The sequence below is a fragment of the Castanea sativa genome, chromosome 6 (genome assembly GCF_040712315.1).
Source record: "Castanea sativa cultivar Marrone di Chiusa Pesio chromosome 6, ASM4071231v1".
NCBI classification, from domain to species: Eukaryota; Viridiplantae; Streptophyta; class Magnoliopsida; order Fagales; family Fagaceae; genus Castanea; species Castanea sativa.
The window spans coordinates 33,001,770-33,028,699 of NC_134018.1; the positions used below are offsets into that span (position 1 = coordinate 33,001,770).

A 26,930-nucleotide genomic window follows, 5' to 3' on the forward strand; every position below is an offset into this window, starting at 1 on the left:
CTCTCTAAACTTATTAGGCACCACTTTAATTACAATTTTTTTTTTTTAATTCAAGTGTGCCATGTGTGGTCCTTTCCCATTCAGCATTTCATCCTCTCCCTATGCTTTCCTTAAGTTGACTTACTCTTTAGTTCTTTTCCTTTCAGTAAAAAAAAAAGGGAAAAAAAAAAAACTCTCCTTCCATCTAAATCTAATTTCTACTAGATCCAAAACTCTCTCTCTCTCTCTCTCAAGAATTGATCCAATCAATAGCGTGGTGGTATAGTGGTGATGCAAGGTGCTTTGATCTAGTTGGTGGAGCTCCAATCTAGTTTGTGAAGTTGGTCGAGCTTCGACCTGGTTAGTTCAAGATAGTGTAGCACTCAATGGTTCTTTCTCTTAGTTGCTCATGGTGGAGATATGGGGAGAACTCACGGTGGCCTCATTTTTAGTTTGTTTGAGCAAATCTCTTTGTAACCTTCCTTTTGGTTTAAATTTCATGAAATTTATGCAAAACTCATAGACATCTTGTTGGTTACATTCTTTTATAGTAGCTTAGCTTTGTAATTTGAAAGGTATGTTGTTTTTCTTTACTATTTATTTTTGGAGATTTAAGCATTTAATAATGTATTGGGTTAAATAATGGATATTGAGCTTAAAACTTTATATTAAACTTGAGTTTGAGCTTTGATATTGAGCTCAAATAATGAATCAAGCCAAGTCAAGTTGAGTCAAGCTTTTGGGCTTTCTAAATTCTATCGGGTTTAAGCTTGAACACTTGACATTTTTAATGAGTTGAACTCAAGCATGCATAACTTGAAAAGACTTGGCTTATTTATAACCCTAATTTTGATTGATTATCCAAAAAAATAAGGGCTATACTTTGATTGTTTGAGCTACAACAATAAAATGCATGATTTTTTAATTTAATAAGGGTTTTAATTTTTTTATATTTGTGTATAAAAGATGCATGCTTTTTTGAATTGGGCTAATGATGATAACTTTATTATCTTAGCAGATTTAAGTGAGAGATTAATTTCGATGATCTGATTATAAGTATGTTGTCTTTTAAATATTATATTGTCCCACTTGCTTTTTTTCTTTTTTTCTTTTTTCTGTTTATTCCTTTAAAATGTTGAATTTGGTTGGTGGGACTTTTTTTTTTTTTTTTTTTTTTGAGAAACCAGTTGGTGGGACTTGGTTGCTATGATGAGATTAAACACTTGGATAGTGTTTTGGGCAGTGGACGAGACCCAAAAGGCCTCGCTGTGAGTTCATTAAAACGACTTCTCCTTCCACTGAGCTCTAGTCCCAACAAATTCATTGTTCAAATTATGCAATTGTGTGCTATATATATGTGTGTTTGTTTAATTGGACCTTTAAAGGTTTGAATGAGAATAGAGGATTTATGCAATTTTGGGTTATTTGGAAAATGATATTCGAATGGATATCAATTTGCGCCCATTACCAATTCTGGAGGATAAATATAGTTCCTCTTGTTGTAATGGCTCGGGCGCTATATCAAATTGTGGCAATCCTGCTCAATGGTTCTTCAATCCCATATGATCCTGGAAACACCTCATACATTTATTGCATAGAATCTAAACATTCTCAGATTAAGATAAGTTATGATGAAGCTTTTAATGGGATTCAAAGGGCATTTGATTTATACGTAATCTTTGATCACATGTTAACTTAGCGGATACCTTGATTTTCAAGAGTGGAACCACAAGTGTTCTTTCTCAAAATTCAAGACCAAAGTCATGAAACTTGAATGAAAACCAATTAATAATCAAAATCAAACAAATGAATTAAAACAATTTGGAGTAAAAATTTTTGTAATGTGTATCTCAAAACAAATAATTGAAATATATTTGACAGCTAGGGACTTTTTATTTTTTGAGAAGAATTTAATAAAAGAGTTTCATTTAATCTTTTAACTTTATTATGTAGATGTTTTTCCGTTTTTAATTCAAATGAAGGACCATTTTATAGTTTTTAAAGTCGCATTCGTGCTAAGTGAGTTTATGAAATCTGAATCTCTTTTTTTGAACGACCAATGTGGTTGTTAAAATCTGAAAAATAAAAATAAAAAAAGGGGACAGAAATGAAATCAATATTCTGAGGTAGAGAATGTAAAGTATTGGTAAACATATGACAGAAATGGAATCAATTTTCTGAGGTAGAGAATGCAAAGTTATGCAAGAAAGATATTTGAAAACCGGATAATTACAGGTAATCTATTTCATTATGTTCTGTTAGTAAAACGTAAAACATAAAACTTTTTTTTTAATTTTTTTATACAAGATAGAATTTCTACTCTAACATAATCTAAGTGTATATGTGTGTGAAACTCCTTCCTGAAGACTTGAATCTCGGCCCTTACCCCCCACCCTACAAGTATTTATACTTGTGGAGTGACCACCGTACCAAGGATGCACAGTGGTTAAAACATTCTTAAAATGGTTAAAAACAACAAAGGGAAACTTAGATTATGTTTGGTAACAGTTTTTGTTTTCTATTTCAAAAACTTGTTTTTGAGAATATAAAGAAAAAACAATTTTCTTATTTTTTGAAATAAAAAACATGTTTGGTTAGTTGAAAATAAAAAATAATTTTTTGAAGAAAAAAATAGAAAATACTAAAATATATTGTTATTAAAATTTGAACTCTAATATTAACTCATTAAATGAAACAGATTTATTAAATCAAATGCGTGTTTTCATTGACTTTTGAAAATTAGAAACTGAAAACGGTCTTGCATATTTTTAGTTTCCTTTACAAATTGAGTTTTGAGAACAATTTTTGTTTTCTATCCATTTTGGGTTGCCAAACAAGTTTTTTAATCTCAAAATAGAAAATTGTTTTTGAAAACAAAAAATAAAGGGAAAAAACAGTTACCAAACATACCCTAATTTCTACAATTCTAAAAACCAAGATTGTCACCCCAATTTCAAAATTTTTTTAACCTATTAGAATTCTCTAATTCCATCATTAATATTCCCCAAGCATTTCAAATGGTTATTAGAAAGAATGAGGTTCTGCTTTATTTTGTGCATCACCTAATTTCTAATGGATTTGGACCTGGTGATCCACTTTAAGTGTTAGGAGGCTATGACCTCTCAAAAACATTTGGAAATCTGAACTTGGAATTTCACATTATTGTACTCCTTTTGACATATTTCTCTTAATGATTAAGCTCGATTCTTTACCTTTTTGGTTTGAAGTTGAACTTAATTTATGGCATATGAAACAAAAGCATGATCAAAATCCTACCACCGGTTGGTGATTTAGAGACTCAAAAGTCCTTTGTCTAGAGCTTTGGTAGAATTTTGTTGGGAAGGACAAGATCATGGCATATACAAGTGGTTGAAGAAGAGTATATCGCCAAGATAATCAATTTTTCTTTAAGGTACTGGCAATTGGAAGATCACCCTTGATGTACCGGCTAAGAACTAACTGCTCGGGCTATCCTTGCTACTAGAGGATTGGATATCCCCTCCATTTGCTCGCTTTGTAATGAAGCTCCTGAATCCATAATTCATGTCATGAGAGTCTGCAATTTTGCTCAATGTTTTTGGAACTCTTCCCCCCTTATGCAAGCTTCATTATTTTATGGAGCCAGTTCTATGGACTGGTTGTGGTTAAATTGTTGCAACTCTAAGACATCCCCTACCTTAAACATCAACAGGGGGCATCATCTTCTCTTTTGGAATTTGGCTTTTATGGCTCCACAAAAATAGTGTCATTTGCTACAAAGAAATTTGAAGATAGAGACGTTATAAAAAGCTATTAAATTTGCCTATATCAACATTAGTGGGAAGCTTCCTTCCTCTCATACCATGATCAAAGTCAAATGGCTTCGACTTCTTGTGAGATGGTATAAAGTGAATTCAGGCGAATCTTTACTTGGTAAACACTGGCTTGCAGGGGGAGGAAGGCTGATCCGAAACAACAATGGAGAATGGGTCAAAGGCAATGCTAGAGCCATTGGGTCAAAAGCTATCCGAATTTTAATTACGACTTGATTAATTTTAAGCAACACTTAGTTAATGTGGAATAAACGTGATTAGCAAATTAATCAACTGAAAGTATCAATATGTGCATAGATAAACATAATTGACAAGCAATTAAAACCATAAGGAGTAAGGGAAAAAGAATGCAAACACAAAATAACACGTGATTTCTTATTAAAAAGGAGAACTGATAAGAACTCAGTAGTTCTTAATCAAGCAACAAGATTAGCTATGGTAGTTCTTCAAGGGAATTAGATGAAGAATAATTTTGTTACAACATCAATCATCATTCCATCCCCCTTTAAAACAACTTGCCCACAAGGTGAAGTTAAGAGTATTGACACCTACTATGTTCTTGAAAGGCCTCAAATCTATACTAATATGCAACCATAACTACAAGTAATGCAGTTGCTATGTAACTAGTACAAACAACCTCCCTGTACATCAAGGCCGTTTGGTTGAAGAAGTGAAAAAGTAGGAAGATGAAAAATTAGTTTGAGGATGGAAAAGTGGGAGGATAGAAAAATTTTGATTTTCCTTCATGTGTTTTTGGTTGGAGGGGAGGAAAAGTGGGAGAGTAGAAAACTCTTTTATTTGGTTGGAGAGAAAAAATGGAGGATGAAAAATGTAATTTATATAAATTGACTATTATGTCTTTGTTATATAATATATAGAAATAGATATATTTACACTCATTAAATAATATAAAAATTAACACAAATACATATAAATTTATATTACTTTTCTTTATTATTAATTTATCATATATAATTTAAAATTAATGGGCAACAAAAATTGATTATGAGTTAACTGGGAAGACATTTAAAAAAATTTTTAAAAAAACTTTATCCACATGACCATTGTTAGGTAAACTGGGAAGATATTTTCAAAAAAAAAAAAACTTTATCCACGTGACCATCGTTACATGAATTGGGAAGACATTTAAAAAAGAAAAAAACTTTATCCACCGGGCTTTTCAATAATACAATAACCCTTTACACTAAAAACAGGGCAAGGCAAAAAAAAAAAAAAAAACTTGGAGTTCATATTGATGTGAAGATGATGAGAGATAAGGATGAAGAGACAATAAGGTTGATAGGTCACAGGATGTGGGAAAGTGAGGGGTAGGTGAGAGCAATAAAAAGTGAGGGTATTTTTGTCAGACAACAGACCTCAACATTTTCTCCCCTATTTTTCTCTCCATTTTGGAGAGAAAAGTTTTTGTGGGCCCGAGTAGAAAATGTTTGAGCCCCACACAAAAGTTTGCTTTCCCCTCCTCCCAACCAAACAACACACAAATTCATTTTCTCTCCAAAGTTTTCCATCCTCCCTATTTCACCTCCAAACAAACACACCCCAAGGGTGATCTCCTAATTGCCCAATACCTTAAGGATAGCTTGATTACCTTGGTGATGTAAACTTCTTCAACCCCTTGTATATGCCATGATGTTGTGCATTCTCAAGAAAATTCTACCTTAGCTCTAGGCAAGGACTTTTGAGTCTCTAAATCATGCAACAGTTAGGATTTTGATCGTGCTTTTTATCATGTTAGCAATTCTATTTCTTTCAATTCCTTGACCTTGGATTGATCCTTGGAGACCTGGTCAATGGACTCTAAAGTCCTTAACTCTTCTTCAGTCACACCTTCTAACTTCAACTTCTCCATTCTTTCATCTTTAGTTATTTCTATGAATTGATTATGTGACTCTTGCTTCTTTGATGGTTCTTTAGTCATGGTCTTGAAAGTTGCTGAAACTTGGGTCGTTGTCTCTTGAATCCTTAATGGTGTTTCTAAACTGAATTTTTTCTAAAGTTGCTTCAGTTGTTGCTGCAAACTTTCCAAGAGTTTCCATGTATCCATTGGTTGTTGCACTTCATGGTCATGAGCCCTCGAAAGTGCACTCATACATGAAATTGGTTTATGCTTGATAATACCCTCCATAGAACCAACGTATGATGTGGATATCTTGTGAGAAAAGCTTCCACAAAAGTCCCCCAATTGATGAAGTGACCAGCTTCTTCAAATTTTTGGAACCATATTAGGACTTCTCCTTCTACATACGAAGAAGCTGTAAAGATCTTGTGGTACCAAGGAGTTCTACGATAGGTGAAAAATTATTTGCACGGTGAATCTAATTGTAAGGAAATTTTCCATTGTACATAGGAAGCTTCGTGGCTTGGTCCTCTTAGTTCCAAAATTAGGTTCTTGAAGGAGTTTTTGCTCAACAATGAAATTGATTTTGTTGTAGATTCTAGAACTTGGACAGGTCTGGGCTTGGATTTCCTACGAAATATGTTTGGAGAGATTTTAGAATTTTGGTGTAGGTATGCATTCACTTCAATGTAAGCAATCTTGTCATTGATTTAGAAAATTGATCCGGTTCTTATTATGGTGGCAGGAAAGTGGCTTCGATACCAAATAATAAGAACTCAATAGTTCTTAATCAAGTGACATGAATCTATGGTAGTTCTTGAGGGAACTAAGCCTCTTAGAGTAGAGTAGAATAGAGAAGAGAATAGAGAGAGCAAAGAGAAGGAAATTGCATATCATTCTTTAATGTCCTTTTTTACAATCCATATCACCCTCTATCTGCTATACATCGGTACAATTGTGGATTCTATTATACAATTGGTTACAGTTTCTTGACTAACTAACTAACCAACCACACAGCTATTACAACTCATTACTAACTAACCCTTCAAGCTAATTGGTACAATAGTAAAACTCCTATCAAGACCCTAGCAGAAAAATCTCTCTGCAACTTGACAAGCCGAAATAATCCACTAGCAAATCAATCAGAGTACATAAATACACAAAAACCCTCCAAGACTAAGCTACCCAAAGTAGTTGAGCCCTCCAAGCTCAAACTATCTACAAACTTCACAGAATCTTGGCTTTTCTAGCTTTCCAAATCTCGCAATTGAACCCAATTGCATCTTCCAAATATTGGTATGAACCCAATGCTTCTCAATTGCTCCAAAACATCTCTCTAGATGCATAATGTGTGTAGATTGCGCTTGGGCTAATCATAGGATATTGAAATTGAGATTGAATAGAGTGAAGAAAACTAAGAAAAATGTGTGGATGATTGAAGAATGACAATCACTAACTCTCAAATGAATTTCTAGGGTTCTCTCTGAAATTCTTCTTACAATTTTGTAGTTAGTAAATGTATGTATAGTGTAAATGAAAGAGGTTAAGAGACACAGAAAAACAGTTGTCAATGTGCCTAGCGACTTGCTGGCATACCCACGAGCCAGTCACTAGCCACCTAGCACAACAAGCTTTCAAACCCGTGTGCCTCGTGCTGCTCGCATGTCATCTAGCGACTTGACCCAATCGCCACCCAACACCAGAGCTTTTATTTTGAGCTTTTCTGCACCAACTTGATACCAAATCCATATACGATAACCCCAAAATATACAGGTTAATAATTTAAAGAATTACAATCAAATTGGCACAAAATTAAAGGCAATAAAATTGGCATGAGAAAAACATAACTTTACAAACTCAAACTTAATATATCACAATTAGGCTAAACTTCAAATATTTCTTATCATCGGCCGTTGTGAACCAATTCTTTTTATCTAGTTCCAATTGGAATAAACTAGCACATAAGTAATTTTCTTTTATGGATGGGACAACTGATATCAGTGTTCTTATAAAAAATTCTAATATCACAAACTAAAGCTACAACTTTTGTCATAATTATCCACGTGTTTGACTATGAGCGGTGGCGATAAAATGGTTGGTCTATGTGAAAGTGTCAGACATCCAATACAATCTGTCACATAAAATAATTGTGGTGAAAGTTATGACTTAGTTTGTATACACTTAATCATGATAAGTTCAGTATAATTAATAATAAAAATAATATAATAGTGTATAAGGTGAGTGTCTATATGCGCCGAGGGCCTTCCATGTTAAGAGGCAACTTCATGAAGCACCCAGGACAAGAGTAAAGCCGAGGTTTGCATTAGTTACATGTGTACAGTACCTTGGTGGCATATCAGTATTATGTTCGTTACTCATAATTTGGCAATAAAATGAATTCCAGATACTTTTGGGAGACTGGGCTTTGGGGAAAATTCCTCACGTTTTTATTAACACAATTTTCCTGGGCAAATTTCAGCTGAAGAAATCCTGATCAGCCCAATATCTAAAGGGAACTTTGATATAATTTTTTGTGCTCTCAACCATGATTTTCCAATAATTATGAATCACTTCCTGCAAACTAGCCTTCCACGTTACACTCCAAGGCAATTGCCCACTTAAAACCATGTCTGCATAGAAGAAAATCTGATGAAGCTTATTTCTTAATAGCAAGATAGATGCCCGATATTATGGCCACCCCTGCAACTGCAACACCAAGAGATTTGAGAATTTTCACAGCAGCAGCAGGTTTCGGCGAAGGAATTCCTAAAAGATCCTTCACCTGCAGAAACGGGGAATAAACTCTCAACCTTGGAAGTCTGACATTGTATAATAGAAAATCTTATCAAAAAGGAACAAAACCATTTTCTGAAAAGCAAAAGATAATTCAGAGAGAACTCTGGTGCCATTAAGGATGAAGATCTATAAAGGGGAACCAACTAAATGGTGTCTCTACAAGTATTTTTAACATTCTTCAGTGCTTATGGACTGGTTTATAGGGTGTATTAATTTTATATGCTAGAAAAAGTTCACTAACCACAACTGGCTGCATCCAATGTTTCTTGATTCCTTGCAAATGTCCCTTTCCAACAACTGCTACCACTGAACTATGCTCGCTAGCAATTTTCAGTAATGTAGATGACATGTACCTAGAAACACAAGAAGATTAACAATCCCAAAAAGAAAGACAATCCTAGAGAACATATTGAAAATCAATACAATGAAAAATAAATGCATCAATTTAAGTCCACCAAATTCATAACAATAAAATGGTGTTAAGCATACATCCTGTCATATGTATATATTAATTAGAAAGTTGTCCCCCATCCATATTTATATATTCTGCAACCAAATTTGAAGTAAAGCAACAGAATATTATCATATATGGGGAACAATCAACAGCTTGTAACTGACTTACAATTTCAGTTTCTAGGCTATGCACTCTATTATGATTTTCAACGATTTCAGAAACAGTGTAAAAAATGAAGTCAAAGCCAATAAGCAGGAATAAAGAATAGATGAAGGTGGGGGAACAACAAAAATATGAGAAAAGAAAGAAAGCAAATTAAAATCCAGGCATCTGCTCCAAATCATGCAAGCTTCTAACAATGAGCTTTCTCAAACTAGTGGGACTGGGACCAGTATGAAAACCAGTAGTTGACTTAAAATTTTGGAACAGATGTAGAATGAGAACATATAGACTAATCAAGCAGAAAAAAATTAGGAATAAAAAAAAAAAACTGTAGAATTAGGTGAAGCGCTCCAAAATTAAAGACTTTAAAAAGAGAATGTCCCATTATATGAAGATAAACAGATTGACGATCAAGAAGAAACTTGTGTTTAGACTACATTTTAGAGATATCTTCTGAGTTACCCATTATATATGGAAGTAAAGGACCAGGGAAAATTTGAACATATATTATTTATTATTTGCTTAGTAAGGTCCAAATCAGAGAGGTAATTTACCCCATCCCAAGTCCCAACTCTTACCTCTAGATACAAGGCTTAGGAGCCACTGTCAAAAACTGCAAATCAGTATCTATTTTTGCGATAAGTAAAAAATAAAATAAAATTGAATTTTGTCTAGATCTGCAGATAGAGATCGAGCCACTTGAGTTGACCCTCTCTCTCTCAAACGATCTGCAGACAAGAAGTATGGGCGTCAGGTACACATCAGTGTCTGTTATCCTATCCATGATAAGAATCTTTCTGAACATTCCTTTTATACTATTTTTGTCCAGTAAATGCAATAACAGATGCAGAATCAAACATAAAAGCCGGAGCCATAAAGAAGAGAGGAAAAAAAACTAACAGATAATATACCTCAATATTCATATTAGGTGCAAATTGCAGAATTTCTTCAGTCATGAGTGACAAAAATTGCAATATTTCAAGCTGCCAATTTACTTGGGTACTTTTCCAAAAGTATATTTATCATGGAGGAGGAAACAACAATGCTATTCACAATAGCTTCAACGTTTCTTTCTATCTTTCATAAAGTCACTAGTACTTAAAAAAATGATATGGGATCATCTTTTGACATAAAAACACTAAGCTTCAAAACATATATGAAGCCAAAAGATACACACCGATCTCGCTCATGTACAAGGGTTTCCATTAGGGTTGGGAACTCCTTGCTCATCTCTTGAATCACTAGGGTTAGCACGTCAACGTCATCCATTTCCTTCAGCTGAAGATAAGAGAAAATTACAATTAACTAAATTCAGCAACAAAAAAATGAATTTCTAAATTCATATAGATACATACCATTTGGTATTCCTACAAATGGCCATAAAATATAAAAACAGGAATCCTAGTAATGATGATAAATTATGAATATAAGAAAGCTTACCATTTTATTAAGATCCTCAGGGCTTGGTAAAAATACTGCTTGAAAAAGTAAGGAGTATAGTAGTTTTATCTTGTGCCACAATGGCATTTTTGCCCAAGTCCTCCGTATTGTAATCTGCTTCAATCAAAATCAACGTTATACTAAGGTAGTCCTTAAATTGTGAAAGAAAGAGGGCAGGGAGGTGTTAATCAAGCTTCAACATGAAAGTGCATTAGATCAAAGATAGACAATTCTTATACTGCAAAGATTCAAATAACCTTTTTTTTTATAGGTACTTAAAAACTTTTATTGAAGATTGAAAAAGAGCACACTGCAATGTACACAGGCAGTGCACTAGGGATGCTACAAAATAACCCCCTTTTTTTTTATTGCAACTGGTAAGTTACACATGCACAATGGTCCTTGAATCCACAACCTCATCATCTACCTTGCTTTTTACAAAGGGAGGCACCAGCATAATTGCAAAAGCGAAAATAGAAGTCATCCTCCAATAAACGTTCAACATGTAAGCAAAGTTATTGACAAAATAAGGCCCGACTCCAAAAGCCAAATGAATAGCAAGTTTAGGTGGATGAGAACAGAACATTATTTTTATATTTTTTTACAGAGATGAGAACACAACATTGAAGAAGCTATAGAAACTGGGAGAGCACTAGTAATAAGTAACATAATAATCACTTGAAACTAAATTTTTAGAAATGCCATAAATTTTGCAAAAAGCAATAATAGAAGCACTCCACCAATAAATATTCAACCTGTTAACAACTTTGTTGACTATATGTTTATGACAACGGGACACACTTATATACAGCCCTAGGTTGGTTGTGGAACAAGCTATTCATACAACGAGCACAGCACGTAATAAGAAGAAAGTGTACTGACATACTTATCACAGAATTAAATCTCATGACTGGTTTTGAGGTTTTCATGGATATTACCACTTATTTCTCTCTCATAGAGAGTATTAAAATATTGTTGGCCCTCAGAATAGCAATGTACTCAAACAAAATTAGATATTAACAATATCACCAGTTGAAACACTTGTGAGTAATTTATATTTTATTCATCCAAGGAGTGGAATATGGCAGGGATAAAACAGGAGTTCAATACAAAGGGGTAGAGTGGGGGTGGGGTTGGGACCTTGGTTGATAATGAATTAAATGCACCAAAGTAAGATTATGGAAGAAAAAGAAAAAAGAAAGTAAAGAATGGAGGCAGGAATTTTAGGGTGGGTTGAAACACACATATTCCAATCAACCAAAAAAAAAAAATCATATCTTACCTGCACAGGACGGTCCCCAAGAATCACTCTGGCACCATATTTCATTGCTTCTTCATATGCAACACGAAACTCAGTACCAGGAAAAACCTCAAGCTTACTAGCAACCTAATAGAAAATCATGAATATAAGATCTTTTGTTTTCTTATTTATTCATAAGTAAATGGAAAGTTTTATTGATAAGAGAAAACAAAATCTACATCCACAATACACAGAATGAACAGAGGGTAGAAGATCAGGACAGATTACATAAGTCTAAAAATGCCAACAAATTAGAACAAGAATGACTACTCCTAGCAGTCATCTGGTCATACAAAGTCTGGAGCAATAACAACTTTAGTTCTGAAGGTGAAGACTCGAACCCATCAAAATTAGATGGCTTTGTTCTCTCCAAATAATCCACATCAAACATAGAGGAATAGCACCCAACAGCACAACGATGCCTAGCAAAATCCCCTTCCAACACTCCATTAAAGCCAAGAAATTTTGAGGATTTACCCATGCGAGCCCAAGTATACCAAACACCATGGACCAGATATCATAGGCAAAAACATCAGTGAATTAGTAAATGACCTACACACTCACCACTTCGTTTGCACATACAACACCAATCCACCACGCATACCCCCTCTTAGGGAGGTTTGCTAAGGTTAGAATCTTCCCTTAGCAATTGTCCACACAAAGAAAGACACTTTACTTGGAACCAAGGCCTTCCAAATACTCTTCCATGGGAAACTTGTGAGATGCTGAGAGGACAATGCCTTATAATACGACTTAACCTCAAAGATCCCATGTTTAGTAAGGCTCCATCTTGTGCAATCCTCACCCACATTTCCAAGCTTGACAGAATACAGCTTTTCTAAGAAAAGCACCAAGGTCTCCACTTCATAATCTTGGCAAGGCCTGGTGAGATGAACATCCCAAAAAATATTCCCAGAACTGGTATTCAAGTACACCGCTACTACAGCATTCTTATCTTGGGCTAGGTGAAAAATATCCAGAAATTCATCCTTAAAATTTATATCACCACACCAACAGTCACACTAAAAACTAATAGCAGTACCCACTGCCTACTTCCAACCATAGATATCTCACAAAGCTGTCCCACCCTCTTCGAATATGCTTCCAAAAACTCCCCCCATGCGCTTCTGACAATTCCCCGTAGTTCCAGCCTCCCCCACTGCTGCCATATTTTGAAGCAATAAAATCAGGCCAAATTCCCCCCTTATAGTAGCAAACCACCACAACCATTTACCAAGAAAAGCACAGTTGACATATATATCAGATTCTGAATACCCAATCCCCCTTGTTTAAGTTTTTTGGAGAGGTCCAATCCCCCTTGTTTGATTGGTTGGCAAACTTTTTTACAATCAACTAAATGGAATTTAGACGAGCCATCCAAATTCCCCCGAAGGAAATCCCTTGGCAATTTCTCTAACCATAGATAAGTTAAGAGCATGTATAATTAAAAATTTCCCATATACAATATTATGAAGAGGAAGAGTACAAAACACCTAGGCATAGAGACACCAGTTTTCCCCCTTCTAAGTGTGTGTTTGGATAGGCTTAAAATTCATCTTATTTTCACCACCAGCTGATGGCGGAAAGCTTAAAGAAAGGATATTCTCTTTGGAAGCCTACAACTAAGGCAAAGCCCAAGAATAAGTGTCCATGGTAGTTAATTAAGTTTTTTATATTTCATTTGGTTATTCTTGAGTCAAGGGTATTTTAGTAATTTTACAATTCTTGGGTATGGCCCATAGTTATAGGCCATGAGTTTTATTAATGAGTCTTATTTAATTATGAGTTTTTATGTATGGGCTTTAGTTTAATTTATTAGGGTTAAATAGTAGTCCTTGTACTATTAGGAATCCTAATACTACTAGTACAAGTAAGAGTCTTTTATATATATATATATATATATATATATGGTGCTCAATGTATTCAAGGAACAGAATGAGTTAATAAAATTGAGTGTTTTGAGCAATAAGCACATTGACCTTTGTTATTTCACGGGTACTGTTCACACAGCCCCTAAACAGCCCTAACTTCTATCTAATTCTTCTTCTTTCCTAACCCTAAACCACCACAACTAAACGTAGACAAATCCCTAATTTGTCCTACATCACCAACTTATGTACATTTTCATAAAGCATCAATTTTTCTAGGCACTGCTTTACTTTTACCTACCTTATGTTTTAAGAAAAATAAGCCATCCCAAGAATCACCCTGTTAATGAATGACAGAGATGCAAGACATAGAAACATGCCTTGGAAAGAAACCAGCTGTAAAGTATTCCGAAGATGTTATGCTTTTTCTTCCACATGTCTACCATCTCTCCCATAGTTGGTACCTGTAGAAAAAACAATGAGTGCATGCTCATGCAGAAACTTGCAGGTTTTACTGAAGCCTAAGAATAAAGCCAACTGCATACACACACAAAGGCATACTAAACAAATAAATTAACAGCCAATAGAGAAATATTAAGTTGTCACTTCAGTTACTCTACCTGAACTAAAGAACTCAAGAATTGAATAGTTTAACTATGTACACATGCCTAATAGAGACATAATCAAGGCAAAGAAGCCCAAATGTGATCACTGTCTAGCAAGCAGGCAAGCAGGCAAGCACACATGCCTGAGCGTGCGTGCACATATACACTCACTGTCTGATGGATTAACAACTGAAAAAACGAGAAAAAAAAATTACTTAATTTGACTTCTTACTTTTTCTTAGTCACAAAGGCAATAGCACCCTATATAAAAACTTAAAATATACCACACTAACACGCTGAGAAAAAAAAGGTATCACTAAAGCAATATAAAAATCCTTACTAACAGATAATGCACACTATAATTCTGGAAAAGGTATTACAAGAGCAACTTAAATACAGGCATAACTTGTTCTTTCTTTTTTATAATAATTTGATAGTTGGGGGAACCTTGGACATCTTTGTTGGAAACACTAGAAAGTGCCAAATGAGCTACAAGCTCTTAGCATAAATACAGGTGAAACTACAAGTTAAAATTCTAAGGTAGGAAAAACATTTTAGAAAAATGAGCGAGTACAAAAGATCCAAGACACAGACCTTTATATTCTGGGGGGTAAGCACCGCCACTCGGCTTGAGCATAGTTCTAAGAAAACAACCTGTAATCAACAAACAAACATTTGCAAACATACAGAAATTTCAACCAAGAATTTTCAACATTATAACAGGACTTCAATACTAGTCCAATGCAGGCACCTAATCTGACCTGCTAAATGACCCATCCATCAATCAAGTGTTTTATATGAGTTTCAATAGAGAAAGCACCTGTGGTTTCAAATAACTGATTATAGCTTCCACTTCTCTGCATGATTCCTGTAACCCACACCAACAAAAATCAGCATAGCTATGGATCACTCTCCACATCACTAAAGAACAACACCATTAATCTTATTCTTCATTAGTTCCATCTTTACACAATTTACTCAGTAATGATAAAGCAAGAGATCCCTTATCAAGAACTTATTGTTTAGTTGGTCTCTTGTTTCTTTTTATGATTCTTTGTAATTTTTTAAGATTCTTTTTCCATAATCATGAACATGAAGTAATCTTCTTTTTCAATCAATATTATAACTTATAAAAAAAAAATGAAGAACTTTTTTTTTTATGAGTAAAAAAAAAATCAAGAACTTCCTCTTTATTTTTAACAAAATGTATACATAAACATAAATACAATTAGATTTTTTTTTTTTTTTTTTGATAAGTAAGAAAATTTTATTAATCAAGGCTACTTCATGCAAGGACCCACACCCGGGGTGCCTCAACAATTAGGAGAGTTTCTAGACTAACTGTAAACCCAGAAATCTCTGATTTGACTCCTAGTTGAGGCATTTCACAATTTACCCAATGCCTGCTCAGTGGGGGTGTGTAGGCACCAGGGTTTGCCCTCAGGGGCGGTCCCACACTCCCACTAGCCCATGCCTTGAGGGGGTTCCTCGCCATCAAAAAAAAAAAGAAAAAAAAAGGCTACTTCATTCAAGGAAAAGTAAGTAGCAAATAAATATAATCAAAAACAAAAGAAAAAGGCAAACTATGTACAAATAAGAAGAGAATCTAGAAACAGCAGAATGGACTCACTAGATATGAATCCCCAAGATCCATCAAATGTTCCTGATCCTCGAAAATGCTCCCTCCAAATAATCCACATAACACACAAGGGTACCAAATTCCAAATATTCGAAGCATTCTTCCCCAACCAGTTCCTCCACCCTATCAATAAATCTCATACCTCCTTTGGGAAAATCTAGGAGACTCCAAAAGCTATAAGAGCAAAATTCCACAACTTGGAAACCCTCTCACAATGAACCAAAAGGCGGTCAACATTCTCCCCACTAAGCCTACAAACACAACACCAATCTACTAATATAAGCCCTTGCCTTCTCAATTTATCACCTGTAAAAATCTTTCCCCGTACAGCCGTCCAAACAATGAAATCTTTTGTTTATTCTATCATGAAGTAATCTTCATTTTCGATAAATATTATTACTAATCAAACATAAAAAAGTATCAAGAACTTCCTCTTTGTTTTTAACAAAATGTATATATAACATGAATGTAATAGATATAATATCTAATTATATTAAGCTAATGAAATCTTGTAAATTCTACCGTGGAATTAGGATTTTTTTTTCTCACTAACCAAACAGAAACCAAATGAGAATTTTCTCGGAGGCCAAACAAGAACCAATCCAGCGAATCACCTGAGACACGTGAGCTGTGCCAACCAAATAGACATCGCAGACGCCACCCTCGGCTGTAGATTCGCACGTGAGAGCCATCACGCTTCTCGATAGTTCCTCTGGAAGAACTTTCCTCTGCTCAGAGTTATCAGCGTCGTGGCTCGTCGAAACTACGTCGTCTTCGCCCGTCGAAACTACGTCGCCTTCGCCGTCCTCTTCGTCATCGCCGTCGTCGTCGTACTCTCTCAGTGGCTCTTCAACATTGACGATGCTCTCGCTGAGGGAGTCGTCGACGGTAGGGTTTTCGATGTGGACGAAGTCCTCGCCTTCGGCTGCGGCAGCGGCAGCGGCGGCGGACACTTCACCGGTGGGCGCGTGGGGGTCCATTGCCGGAGGATGCGAGTGGGGTTTGCGGCGGTAGGAGGCGGTGGCAGAGATGGTAATTTTGGGGATTTGTGGGGGTGAAAAGCGTGCGAGGGTGAGGAAGGTGTGGTTTTGGACAGTACGGAATCGGAGGGAGCGTGCGTTTGTCTTGGTGGTGAAAAAGAGTGACTCGGCCGAGTTGAGTGAGTTGGCCAGGTGGGTCAAGCGAGTCATATAAAAAAATATATATAATTAGCTGTACTGCTCTAGACTGTAGATGTGGTGACTGGGCCGCTTGGCTATATTTGTTGTTGCATTGCGTGTAAAAGCTGCATTTAACTCTGTTTCCACGTGTAATTATTATCGGTAGACGAATATTTAATTTATTTATATCTCAATCAAAATATTATTTAATTGTCCCTCAAATTTTTTTTTTTTTTTTTTTTAGAATGAATACTGCAATCTTTTATTAAGAAATCCCGGCCAAATCAGCCTGGTATGAAGTAAAAACATCCGATAGAATATCTTTCATCCATATTACACAATTTGGGATAGTAACAACTAACTTCACCAAATCATGCGCTATTTGGTTGTTCTCTCTCTTTATATGAGAGTAAGACAATAAAGAAAAAGCTGAAGTGAACTTGTAGGCATCCTGAATCAAAAGATCAGAAGGAGCAAGTCCAACGTCCTTGGTTGCTAATGCCTTAATCACCAACAGCGAATCTCCCTCAAGAACAGCTTCTGAGATGCCCACCTCCCTGGCAAAGTTAAGAGCCCTTGTGGCTGCCATGATTTCAATTTCTATTGGTTGGAAAAGTTATATATTATTTAATTAATTTAGTTATTTATATTAACTTCAGACTAAGACACCAATCAATTTTTTGTATACACAGAGATTGAACCTCAAATTTCTTATTCAACTATAAAAAATTCTCACTTATATTAACTTATCTGATAAGAACAGACTCTACAATCATTTGGAACAATAAAAATAAATAAATATTCTAAAATTGATATTGCACAAAATGTTGGGTTCAAAATCTCTACCAATATCTACTGTACCCCTAGGGATATTTGTGTGTGAAACCAAAGACTATACACCAATATATATATATATGTGTGTGTGTGCGCGCGCGCGCTTAAAAAATTGTTTTTTTAAAGTATCATAATTTTCCATTCATTTATCTCTTTTCGTGCCTTGAAAATTTGTTGTGAATTTGAGTTTTTTTAATGCCTAGAGTTTTTTTGTTCAAAATAAAAGAGAAAGTAGAAAAGGCAAGAAAAAAAAATTAGAGTGTGTCTATTTAAATTTTAAAAAAATATATGAAAAAAATGAGGAGGAAAATATGATAGGACTATTTAAATTTCAAGAGAATAAGGGATAAAAGATTGCAAGAAAAAATAATAGATTGTGTTTGATTAAAAAATATAAGAAAAAAGAATAGAGTGTAACTTATCAAAAAAGAAAAGAAAAAAAATAGTGTTTTTTTTTTTTTAACAAAAAAAAAAGGTAGAGAGAGATTACATGAGTAATGTCTTTCACTTGGACATGACCATAGTGACACTCTATCCATTGGACCCGAGTAGTAGAGTGTCTCTATCTAAAAAGAATTAGAAATGATGAGGAAAATATGGTGTTTTGTTTAAATTTCAAAAAGATAAAAAGATAAGAAAATGGTAAATTGTGAGAAAGTGGATTTAGTGGATATTTTCCAAGATTTAGATAAATGTTGAAATCAATTCTTACAGAAAATTTAAAAAGAATAATAGAATTAATTACACTATTCAACATAGACATGCAGTTGGCCTATTAGCTCAGTTGGTTAGAGCGTCGTGCTAATAACGCGAAGGTCGCAGGTTCGATACCTGCATGGGCCATTATGGTATTTTATTTTATTTTTTATTTTTTATTTTAAAAAAGATAAATGTATATTTTTTGTACTACTATTTAAAAGGTTTTTCCTATTTGAGATCCTCATTTTCGTGGTTCAAAAATACCTTTGCAGCTTACGTTACAACCTAATAAAAATACATCTCTAACTTTCACATAAAACATTGTCTACAAAATAGGAGCATTATCTTGTTGGTTTTCAAACTCAGCTTCAATTCTATTCAACACAATTGGATAAGATAATTAACTTCCGCCCAAAATTTAGTTGGCCAATCACGTTCTCCACTTTTTCAATTACTAAAATCAAAAAAAAATTTCCTTCACAACAAATTACAAAACCAAATTCAAAATTTTTAAGAGAGAAACTTATTCAATTATCTCTTCTTCTTGTTTTATGGCAGAAAACTTATACAATAATCACTACTACTAGCTTCTAAGCACGCGCTTGCACACAATCTTAGAGGCTCTTTTATTTTTTAGGAGAATCCTTGAGACCATTGGGAAAATTACTTCAACAAAGGAAAAACATAATGTAAAAACCATTAATTAAAAGAGAAAATACATCTCTAACTTTCAAATTATACATTGCCTACAAAATAGGATTACTATCCTGTTGGTTTTCAAACTCAGGTTCAATATTCAACACAATTGAATAAGATAATTAACTTTCACTTGAAATTTAATCTTCCAGCCACACCACCGCACACCCTTGGTGTGATGGTCACTCTACAAGTATAAGTGCTTGTGGGGTATAGGGGCAAGGGCTGGGGTTCAAGTCTCTAAGAAGGAGTTTCACACACATATACACTTAGATTAGGTTAAAGTTGAATTCTATCTTGTATAAATAAAAAATAAAAAATAAAAAATAAAAAAAAATCTTCCAGCCACGTTCTCCACTTTTTCAATTACCAAATTCAAAATTATTTTCTTTTATAACAGATTACAAAAACCAAATTCAAATTATTTTAAGAGAGAAACTTATACAATTATCTCTTTTTCTTAGGCAGAAACCTATACAATAATCACTACTACTAGCCTCTAAGCAAGCGCTCACATATGTGCTCAGAAGCTCTTATATTTTTTTAGAAAAATCATTGATATCATTAGGAAGATTACTTCCACAATGGGAAATAGAATGTAAAAAAATTAATTAAATGAGAAGAAAACTTGTGCTAATTTTATTAATTTATTTTGTTACAAGAAACCGAATCTGATAACTAAAAGGGAAAAAAGTTTCAAAACTAAAATAAAATATTTGTGACAAATTAACAATAAATATACAAAAGTGCATCTTAATTATGCCATAAGAAATGCGTAGCTTTGAAGAAATTTAAGATAATTCTTATTGCAAACCAAAAAACTAAAATGTAGAGCTTTTCCACCAAATACAAAGCAAAAAAAGAAGAAAAAAAAAAAGGAGGTTAAGAAGGTAAAACAAAGTTGTTAGGGTACATTTTTTTTACACCTAATTTTATTTGAATACCACCTATTTATTTATCAAATACCACTAACACGTTATTGGGTTTTTCCCAAATATTTTTTGCTCTATTATTATGTTAATCACAAATGTTTCATATCTTATTATCTAAATTGGGTCATGATATAAACTATCATAAAAAGCCCAAAAACTTATATTTTATCCAATTTTATTATCATTATTTAGCTAAGCCCAAAACCAGCCCTATGAACCTAATACACACATCCTATTCTATTTAAAACCCAAGAATACTTATGCTTGGTAATATTTGAAAAGCCCATGATTCAAGTCCATAGCAAAACAATTTTATCAATGGAATTCAAATCCATAATCAAAGCCCATGATTTAAACTCATGGTAATTTATTTATCCAAAGCCCAATTCATATTGGTAATATTTAAAGCCCAATTTTTATTAGCAACATCAAAACCCAATTCTCATTAGCAATATCAAAGCCCAATTCTCGCTGGCAATAATGAAAGCCCAATTATAATTGGCAACATCAAAGCCTAATTCTCATTAGCAATATTAAAGCTCAATTCTCGTTGACAATATTTAAAACACAATTCTTTTTGGCAATATCAAAAGTCCAACTTATGTTGGCACTGTTAAAAGACCAAGCTAACTACTTGGCATTATTTTATCAAAAGCCCAAGGTTATTAATATTTGACAAAATATTATATCATAATTATTTCACTTAAAAGTCCAATAATGAACAATACTTTAGATTCTTAAAAATATTACAAGTTCATGGAATTTTTGAATTATCTATTTTCAAAACCCATGACAATCATCTTATAAAAGCCTATGGAAAGTTATGATTATTTATCTTAAACCCATGACATTTATTTATTTCATATCATGTTATAAACTCATGTTCACTATCTATCTTACATCACAACATTCATAATATTCATTTCCAAAACTCATGGTAATTATTCATCCTACATATAAATTATAATTATCTATAGAAAAACTCATGAAAATATCACATTATTCTATTGTAGTGGTTGTTACCATATTTATTTAAAACCCATGGAGATTGCCTCTATTTAAAACCCATGGTAAATATTGTTCTCAAGAAAATATTATAGGTCATTATTTAAAAAGCTCCAAAGAAAATATCATTTACAAAGTAATCCATAGCAAAAATTATGAGAAACTATACAAGTTGTTATTTAAAGTCCATGAAAATTAATACCCAAAACCTATCATAAATATTTATTTAAGCTCATAGATTCATTTTATTTCTACTAACAACTAAAGCCCACGTGGAATTACAATTCATGGCAATATATAGTAGTTTTGTCCATTTTGTAAGGCTCACAATGAGAAAGCAAAAGGGTAGGCCAAAATACTCGACCCTCTTGGCCAAGCCCAACATGAAATCTCAGCCACAACAGCCTATGTGTGTAAACCGACTCCGCTGGAGAAGCTTATTCAGTTCTGCCTTCCGCTAAAAGTCACCTCAAGAAGCAACCAAGCTCTCAAACCAAATTAGGAGTTGACCATCTATCCCACTGCCAATTTTGACATGAACAGTACCAGAGGCTGACACCCAAAGGCTATTGGGCAATAAATACTCTTCTTTCCCAAGTTTTGGTCACAACTCAAGGAAGCTATAACCAAGACCCCCAAGCTCATGAAATCCTTAACCAAATAGTTTATTTTATTACTTAAAATGTATGTAATTGGTTCATGAACCAAGCCCATGAATCCTAAAGGGGAAAATTTGAGAATCTGTGGTTTGGAGGGCATAAAGGGATTTCTAGTTGAACCCTCTAAAGTCGACTTAAACTTTGATACCTGGCTTGAGGTGTTGAATCTTACTTTCTAGAGTCCACATCTCAGTTGCAGCACTAGGATTGTTCCTTAATACTTGCCTTAATCTCATTAGTTGAACACAATCTCAGCAAGCTTAGCATTTAATGCAAGATTACATCAAATACTACCCATGTGTGACATTGCCCAAAGAAGCAAAAAAGCCCTAGAAGCAAATCTCCCATTTTTAGGCCAAATCCAAGTTATTAATTCAGCTGTCCTGCTCTCCTAAATCAGGCCTACATTTTTTTGGATTCTTGTTAATTAATGTTTCTCTAAACTCCATTATAAAAGTATAAGCACCTCAACCCACAAACACACAGCTACTCCCTCTGAAACTTTCTGATTTGTTTGCCATTTTGCTTGTAATTCAGCTCTCCTTAAACCCAAAACTCATTCCCCTTGACCCACACTCACCTAGCCTCAGGCATTCCTTTCCTCTTTTGCATAATCACAGCCCATAAATGCCTCCCAATTAGTCACAAGTAGCCCACTACTCATTAAAGCCTTAACCTTAGTATTAATTCCATCCCACTCACTCACTCAAAACAGCTTTCATTACCTCATTCATGCCTTATGCACACATACTCACCAAAATCTTAGTTTAATACTTGCTGCATTGAGCTAAGATCTCTCTCTCCCTTCATACCATGCCAAATAACTCATTTTTCATCACTATGCAACCACTAATATTTACTTATTGTTTTACTATGGGAGGCTATAATGTATTTGAGACTTTTTGGAATTTTTTCTTCATATTAATGTAATGATGGCTGAGAGTACTGTGGACCCTATTGAACAAAATACACAAGAATTTCCTGAAGTTAATACTTTATTAAATTTATTTAATAATTGAATATAATTTACCCTACTCTTAGAGATAATACCGTACTATAGGAGGACTGATTTGAACTATGATGTTGTAAAATGACTAATAATATAACGAACTAACAACAATAACGTGTTTATTGGGCTTTATTGTTTTCTTCTTGTCAGGGTGCAACTTCTATCTCTTGCTTGAGCGGGCTTACACGACACTAAAAGCTTTTAGACTTTATTTCAAGAGCCCATTGTCGAGTTTCGGCTTGGCTACCCCATTTTTTATTTGGGAACAACAAAATTTTCCCCCCAACAAAAGCTAGTGGTACTCACTAGTCTATATCTTTTTTATTTTGAGAAGAACTAGTCTATATATATACTACTATTTAAGGAGCTTCTCATTTAAGCCATGGTATAATCAAATAGATAGATATAAATTGTTAACACCAATTTTGATGAGCAAGGATTGATTACTGTTTTTTTTTTTTTTTTTTTTTTTTTTTTTTTTTTATATATAAGATAGAATTCTACTCTAGCCTAATCTATGTGTATATGTGTGTGAAGTTCCCTCCTGAAGACTTGAACCCCGGCCCTTGCCCCCCATACCCCCATAAACATTTATACTTGTGAAGTGATCATCGCACCAAGAGTCTGCAGTGGTTGATTACTGTTCTATTCCCATACTCTATTTAATGTATTAAAAATATAAATAATTGTCTTTCCAAATACTTGATAAATGGGTAATTATTTGGTCTTCTTTCTTATCATTTGTAAGGAAAGAAATAATAAATATTTTAAATTTTGTTGTTGAGAGAGTTCAAATGAATTTTTCATAATAAATCAAAGCTCCTATGCATGCATAGAGCCCTGGTTGGACTCAGGGGTAATCCCCCCCCCCCCCCACCCCACCCCACCCCCCAATTTTTTTTAAAAAAATATTATTATATATGGGTATTAGTTTTAACAATTTTGTTTAATAAATTTACACTTTTGCCCTCTTAATAATATTATTGATTCTTTTAAAAGTATTGTTATAGTTACAAATTTTTCTATAATATTTTTACAAACTGTTAAGATAGCAAATTATTATTGGTTCACATTTGGGCCCACCACTTACATTTTTTTTTAAACTTACCAATAACAACTCATCACATTAACAAACAAAATAATCTTTTTTCTTACCCATCAATGCCCATATCAAAGACCCAAAAAAAAAAAAAAAAAACCTCAGTAGCTAAGCAGTGGCAGAATCGGAGGCCGAAGTCACCTCACACAACTAGCAACATAGCCACCCTCTTAACTCTAAGTTCTGGCTTCATCCCGGCTCTTATGCCCAATCAAATTGGTCCTCATCAAGTCCCTTTTACACCCATTTTCATATAGTTTATTTCTCTTCTTTCAAACATTTTTCTAGCATTAGATAAACTAAACTTGGTTTTTTCTTTGCAGTTCTACTCAAGAGAAAGAAAGAAAAAAAAAAATCTACTACGTTTGGTTAGCTAGAAGAAAGTCGCAATGCCTAGGGTGTGTTTGTTTGGAGGTGAAATAGGGTTAATGGAAAACTTTGGAGAGAAAATAGGAAGGAAAACTTTTTTGAATGTGTTTGATTGGGTGGGGAAGAAGGGAAATAAATGGTGGGACTCATGTGTTTTTTCCCTAGGCTCACCAAAAAGTTTTATCTCCAAAATGGAGAAAAAACTAAAGAGAGAAAATGTAGCTACTTAATAGACAAAAATGCCCATGTCCAATTCTTTTTCTTTTTTTTTCCTTTCTTTGTTTTTTTTCTTTCTTTCTTGACATTGCTTTTTTGTTTTTTGTTTTTTTTTCATTTTTTGATTTCCTGGGTTGTGGTGGGCACATTGCCTTTTTTTTCCTGTTCTTTCTTGGATGTTGTTTTTTTTTTTTTTCCCTTTCTAGGCTGTGGGTTTGATAGTTGTTGTTTTTTGTTTAACTAGACATGATTTTTATTTTTTAATAAATTGGGTGATTGTTTTTTTTTTTTTTGGTTGTTTGTCACTTTTTTGTATTAATTGACCATCATTTTTTTAATAAGGGTGTATAAGTAAATTTATACAAACTCACTTTTTCCATTCCTCTACTTTTCCACTCCCAACCAAACAAAAAGGAGAGAAATTAAAATCTTTTCTATCCTTTCACTTTTCCATCCTCCCACCATTTTCTATCCTTCCACTTTTCCACTCCTCCAACCAAATAGACCTTAAAGATATAAGGGATTTTGATGTATTCAATATGAAAACAAAAAACAGTGTCGTACTTGCCAAATTATATTAGAGACTATCCACTAATTCTAATGCCCGTTGGAGCCAATTGTTAATTTAGAAATATCTTACTAACTCTTGGGTTTCTCCTAGGGGCAAGAAGCTCCCTTGCTCTCAATTATGAGTTGCTTGTAAAGTGGAAAGTGTTATTTTTAATAGAGTCCTTAAATGGACAATAAGGAACGGTCAATTAGTTTATCTTTGGAGAGATTTTTGGTTACTAATAGGAGTGAAATGTGATAGCTTTATATATATGGCTTGTCTCCATAATATTGTTTTTATTTGTAAGCCATATAAGCAACTCATAATTGAGAGCAAGGGAGCTTCTTGCCCCTAGGAGAAACCCATTGAAAAACACTGTTTCTTGCCCCTAATAGTAAGCCATATGACTAATTAAGATAAAGTTATCACATTCTACTCTTACTATTAGGCACTTTATATGGCTTGTTTCCATAATAGTGTTTTTATTTGTAAAGTTTTAGGATCAAGGGGTTTAAATTTGGACCCCATTTGCTTGTGGGCTTTAATCTGAATCTACTATTTGTGTCTTACGTAATTCTCAAGTAGATCCCAAACTTATCTATTCAATAAATGTTTATTTATGTTTTATCTTAAGATTGTCCACAACTTGGATCGAGTCAAGTTAATTCTCAACCTATACTTGACTCGGTCACATTGGAAGTAGGAAAATGAAACTTGTCGTCGACTGATTAGGAATGGTGGCTAGACCATGCAATTCTCCTTAGGTGACAGTTGTTGAGAGTTTTTTTTTTTTTTTTTTTTGCCAATATAATATTTGTGAAGCCAAGATCGAGACTCCACTTTGGACTTAGAATAAGGTCCAAAGGCTATCGGTGAAATGTGAAAGACCCATTTTTGCTCAAGGTTTGAATTATATCCAACAAAGATGAAAATAAGGTCCTAAAAATACTTCTTGCAAACATAAGCTCGCAAAAAATATGGTCTACTGCAATAAGTTCTTAAATATTAGTCCAGCAATAAATAAGAGAAATGTCCAACGGTTAGATGTTTGACAAATTAATAAATGTATTCATATCATAAAAATCATGCATTCCCCTTGTTGACACTCAATTTAATAACTTGCATTTAACCTTACATGGAGGACAAACAAGTAATTTCACATTGTTGGATCATTATTGTCATATCATCAAAGTGATCTTGATGTCGTAACAATCAAAACAACTGGTCACAAGCCTTAATCAGACTATTGAATTCAAAGTTATCATCAAATTAAGTTTTAATGGCCAAAATGCACTCCCACAAATTACGTCCTACTCTAATTATAAACTTATAATTATAATAAATTTTAAATCGTTGACGTATCATGATTTGATTGGTTAGGATTATAGCTCATGGTAATGTTGCACACATTTGATTAATTAGATGACCAAACAGTAATTATTTAATGAATAATTTGTGTAATTATCTTTTTAATTGGAACAATTAAGTCATGACTTATGGCTGATTAATTCTGAAATGGAAGTAATTGGGGCTTCTTAATGTTAATTAGAAGTTAATTTGGGGCTTAATAATGTTAATTGTGCTGAAACTATTTTTCAATAAATGACCTCTGCTCACTATTTCTCTAGTGAGGTTAATTTTGCTAGAAACTAGATATGTGGGGCTTCAATTGAGTACAAGAACGAGACTATTTCGATTAAAAAAAAGATTAAGATATGATTTTTTGAATTTGGCTCTAAGGGCTATTACAAGAGCTACAAGAAAAATCAAAATTTTAGTCATTTTGCTT

At 33.9% G+C, this 26,930-nt stretch overlaps 1 protein-coding gene and 3 non-coding genes across 4 annotated transcripts; 3 read left to right on the top strand and 1 right to left on the bottom strand.

Annotated features, from left to right (window-relative positions):
• The first annotated feature begins 1,179 nt into the window (after positions 1 to 1,179).
• LOC142641807 (small nucleolar RNA Z152/R70/R12) lies at positions 1,180 to 1,286 on the top strand. The gene has a single exon (XR_012845485.1). It is a non-coding gene; the product is annotated as a small nucleolar RNA Z152/R70/R12 (small nucleolar RNA).
• A 159-nt stretch (positions 1,287 to 1,445) lies between these two features.
• Positions 1,446 to 1,568, top strand: LOC142641825 (small nucleolar RNA snoR80). Its single transcript, XR_012845502.1, has one exon. It is a non-coding gene; the product is annotated as a small nucleolar RNA snoR80 (small nucleolar RNA).
• Positions 1,569 to 7,825: 6,257 nt separating this feature from the next.
• LOC142640692 (uncharacterized) lies at positions 7,826 to 17,166 on the bottom strand. The gene is made up of 9 exons (XM_075814900.1): positions 16,528 to 17,166; positions 15,095 to 15,142; positions 14,869 to 14,928; positions 14,050 to 14,133; positions 11,784 to 11,888; positions 10,502 to 10,615; positions 10,239 to 10,339; positions 8,687 to 8,798; positions 7,826 to 8,431 (listed from the first exon to the last, which is right to left on the bottom strand). Exons 1-9 carry the CDS (start codon positions 17,101 to 17,103, stop codon positions 8,306 to 8,308), a joined length of 1,326 nt encoding a protein of 441 aa, XP_075671015.1. The 5' UTR covers positions 17,104 to 17,166; the 3' UTR covers positions 7,826 to 8,305.
• Positions 17,167 to 18,676: 1,510 nt separating this feature from the next.
• TRNAI-AAU (transfer RNA isoleucine (anticodon AAU)) lies at positions 18,677 to 18,750 on the top strand. The gene has a single exon. It is a non-coding gene; the product is annotated as a tRNA-Ile (tRNA).
• The last annotated feature ends 8,180 nt before the right edge of the window (positions 18,751 to 26,930 follow it).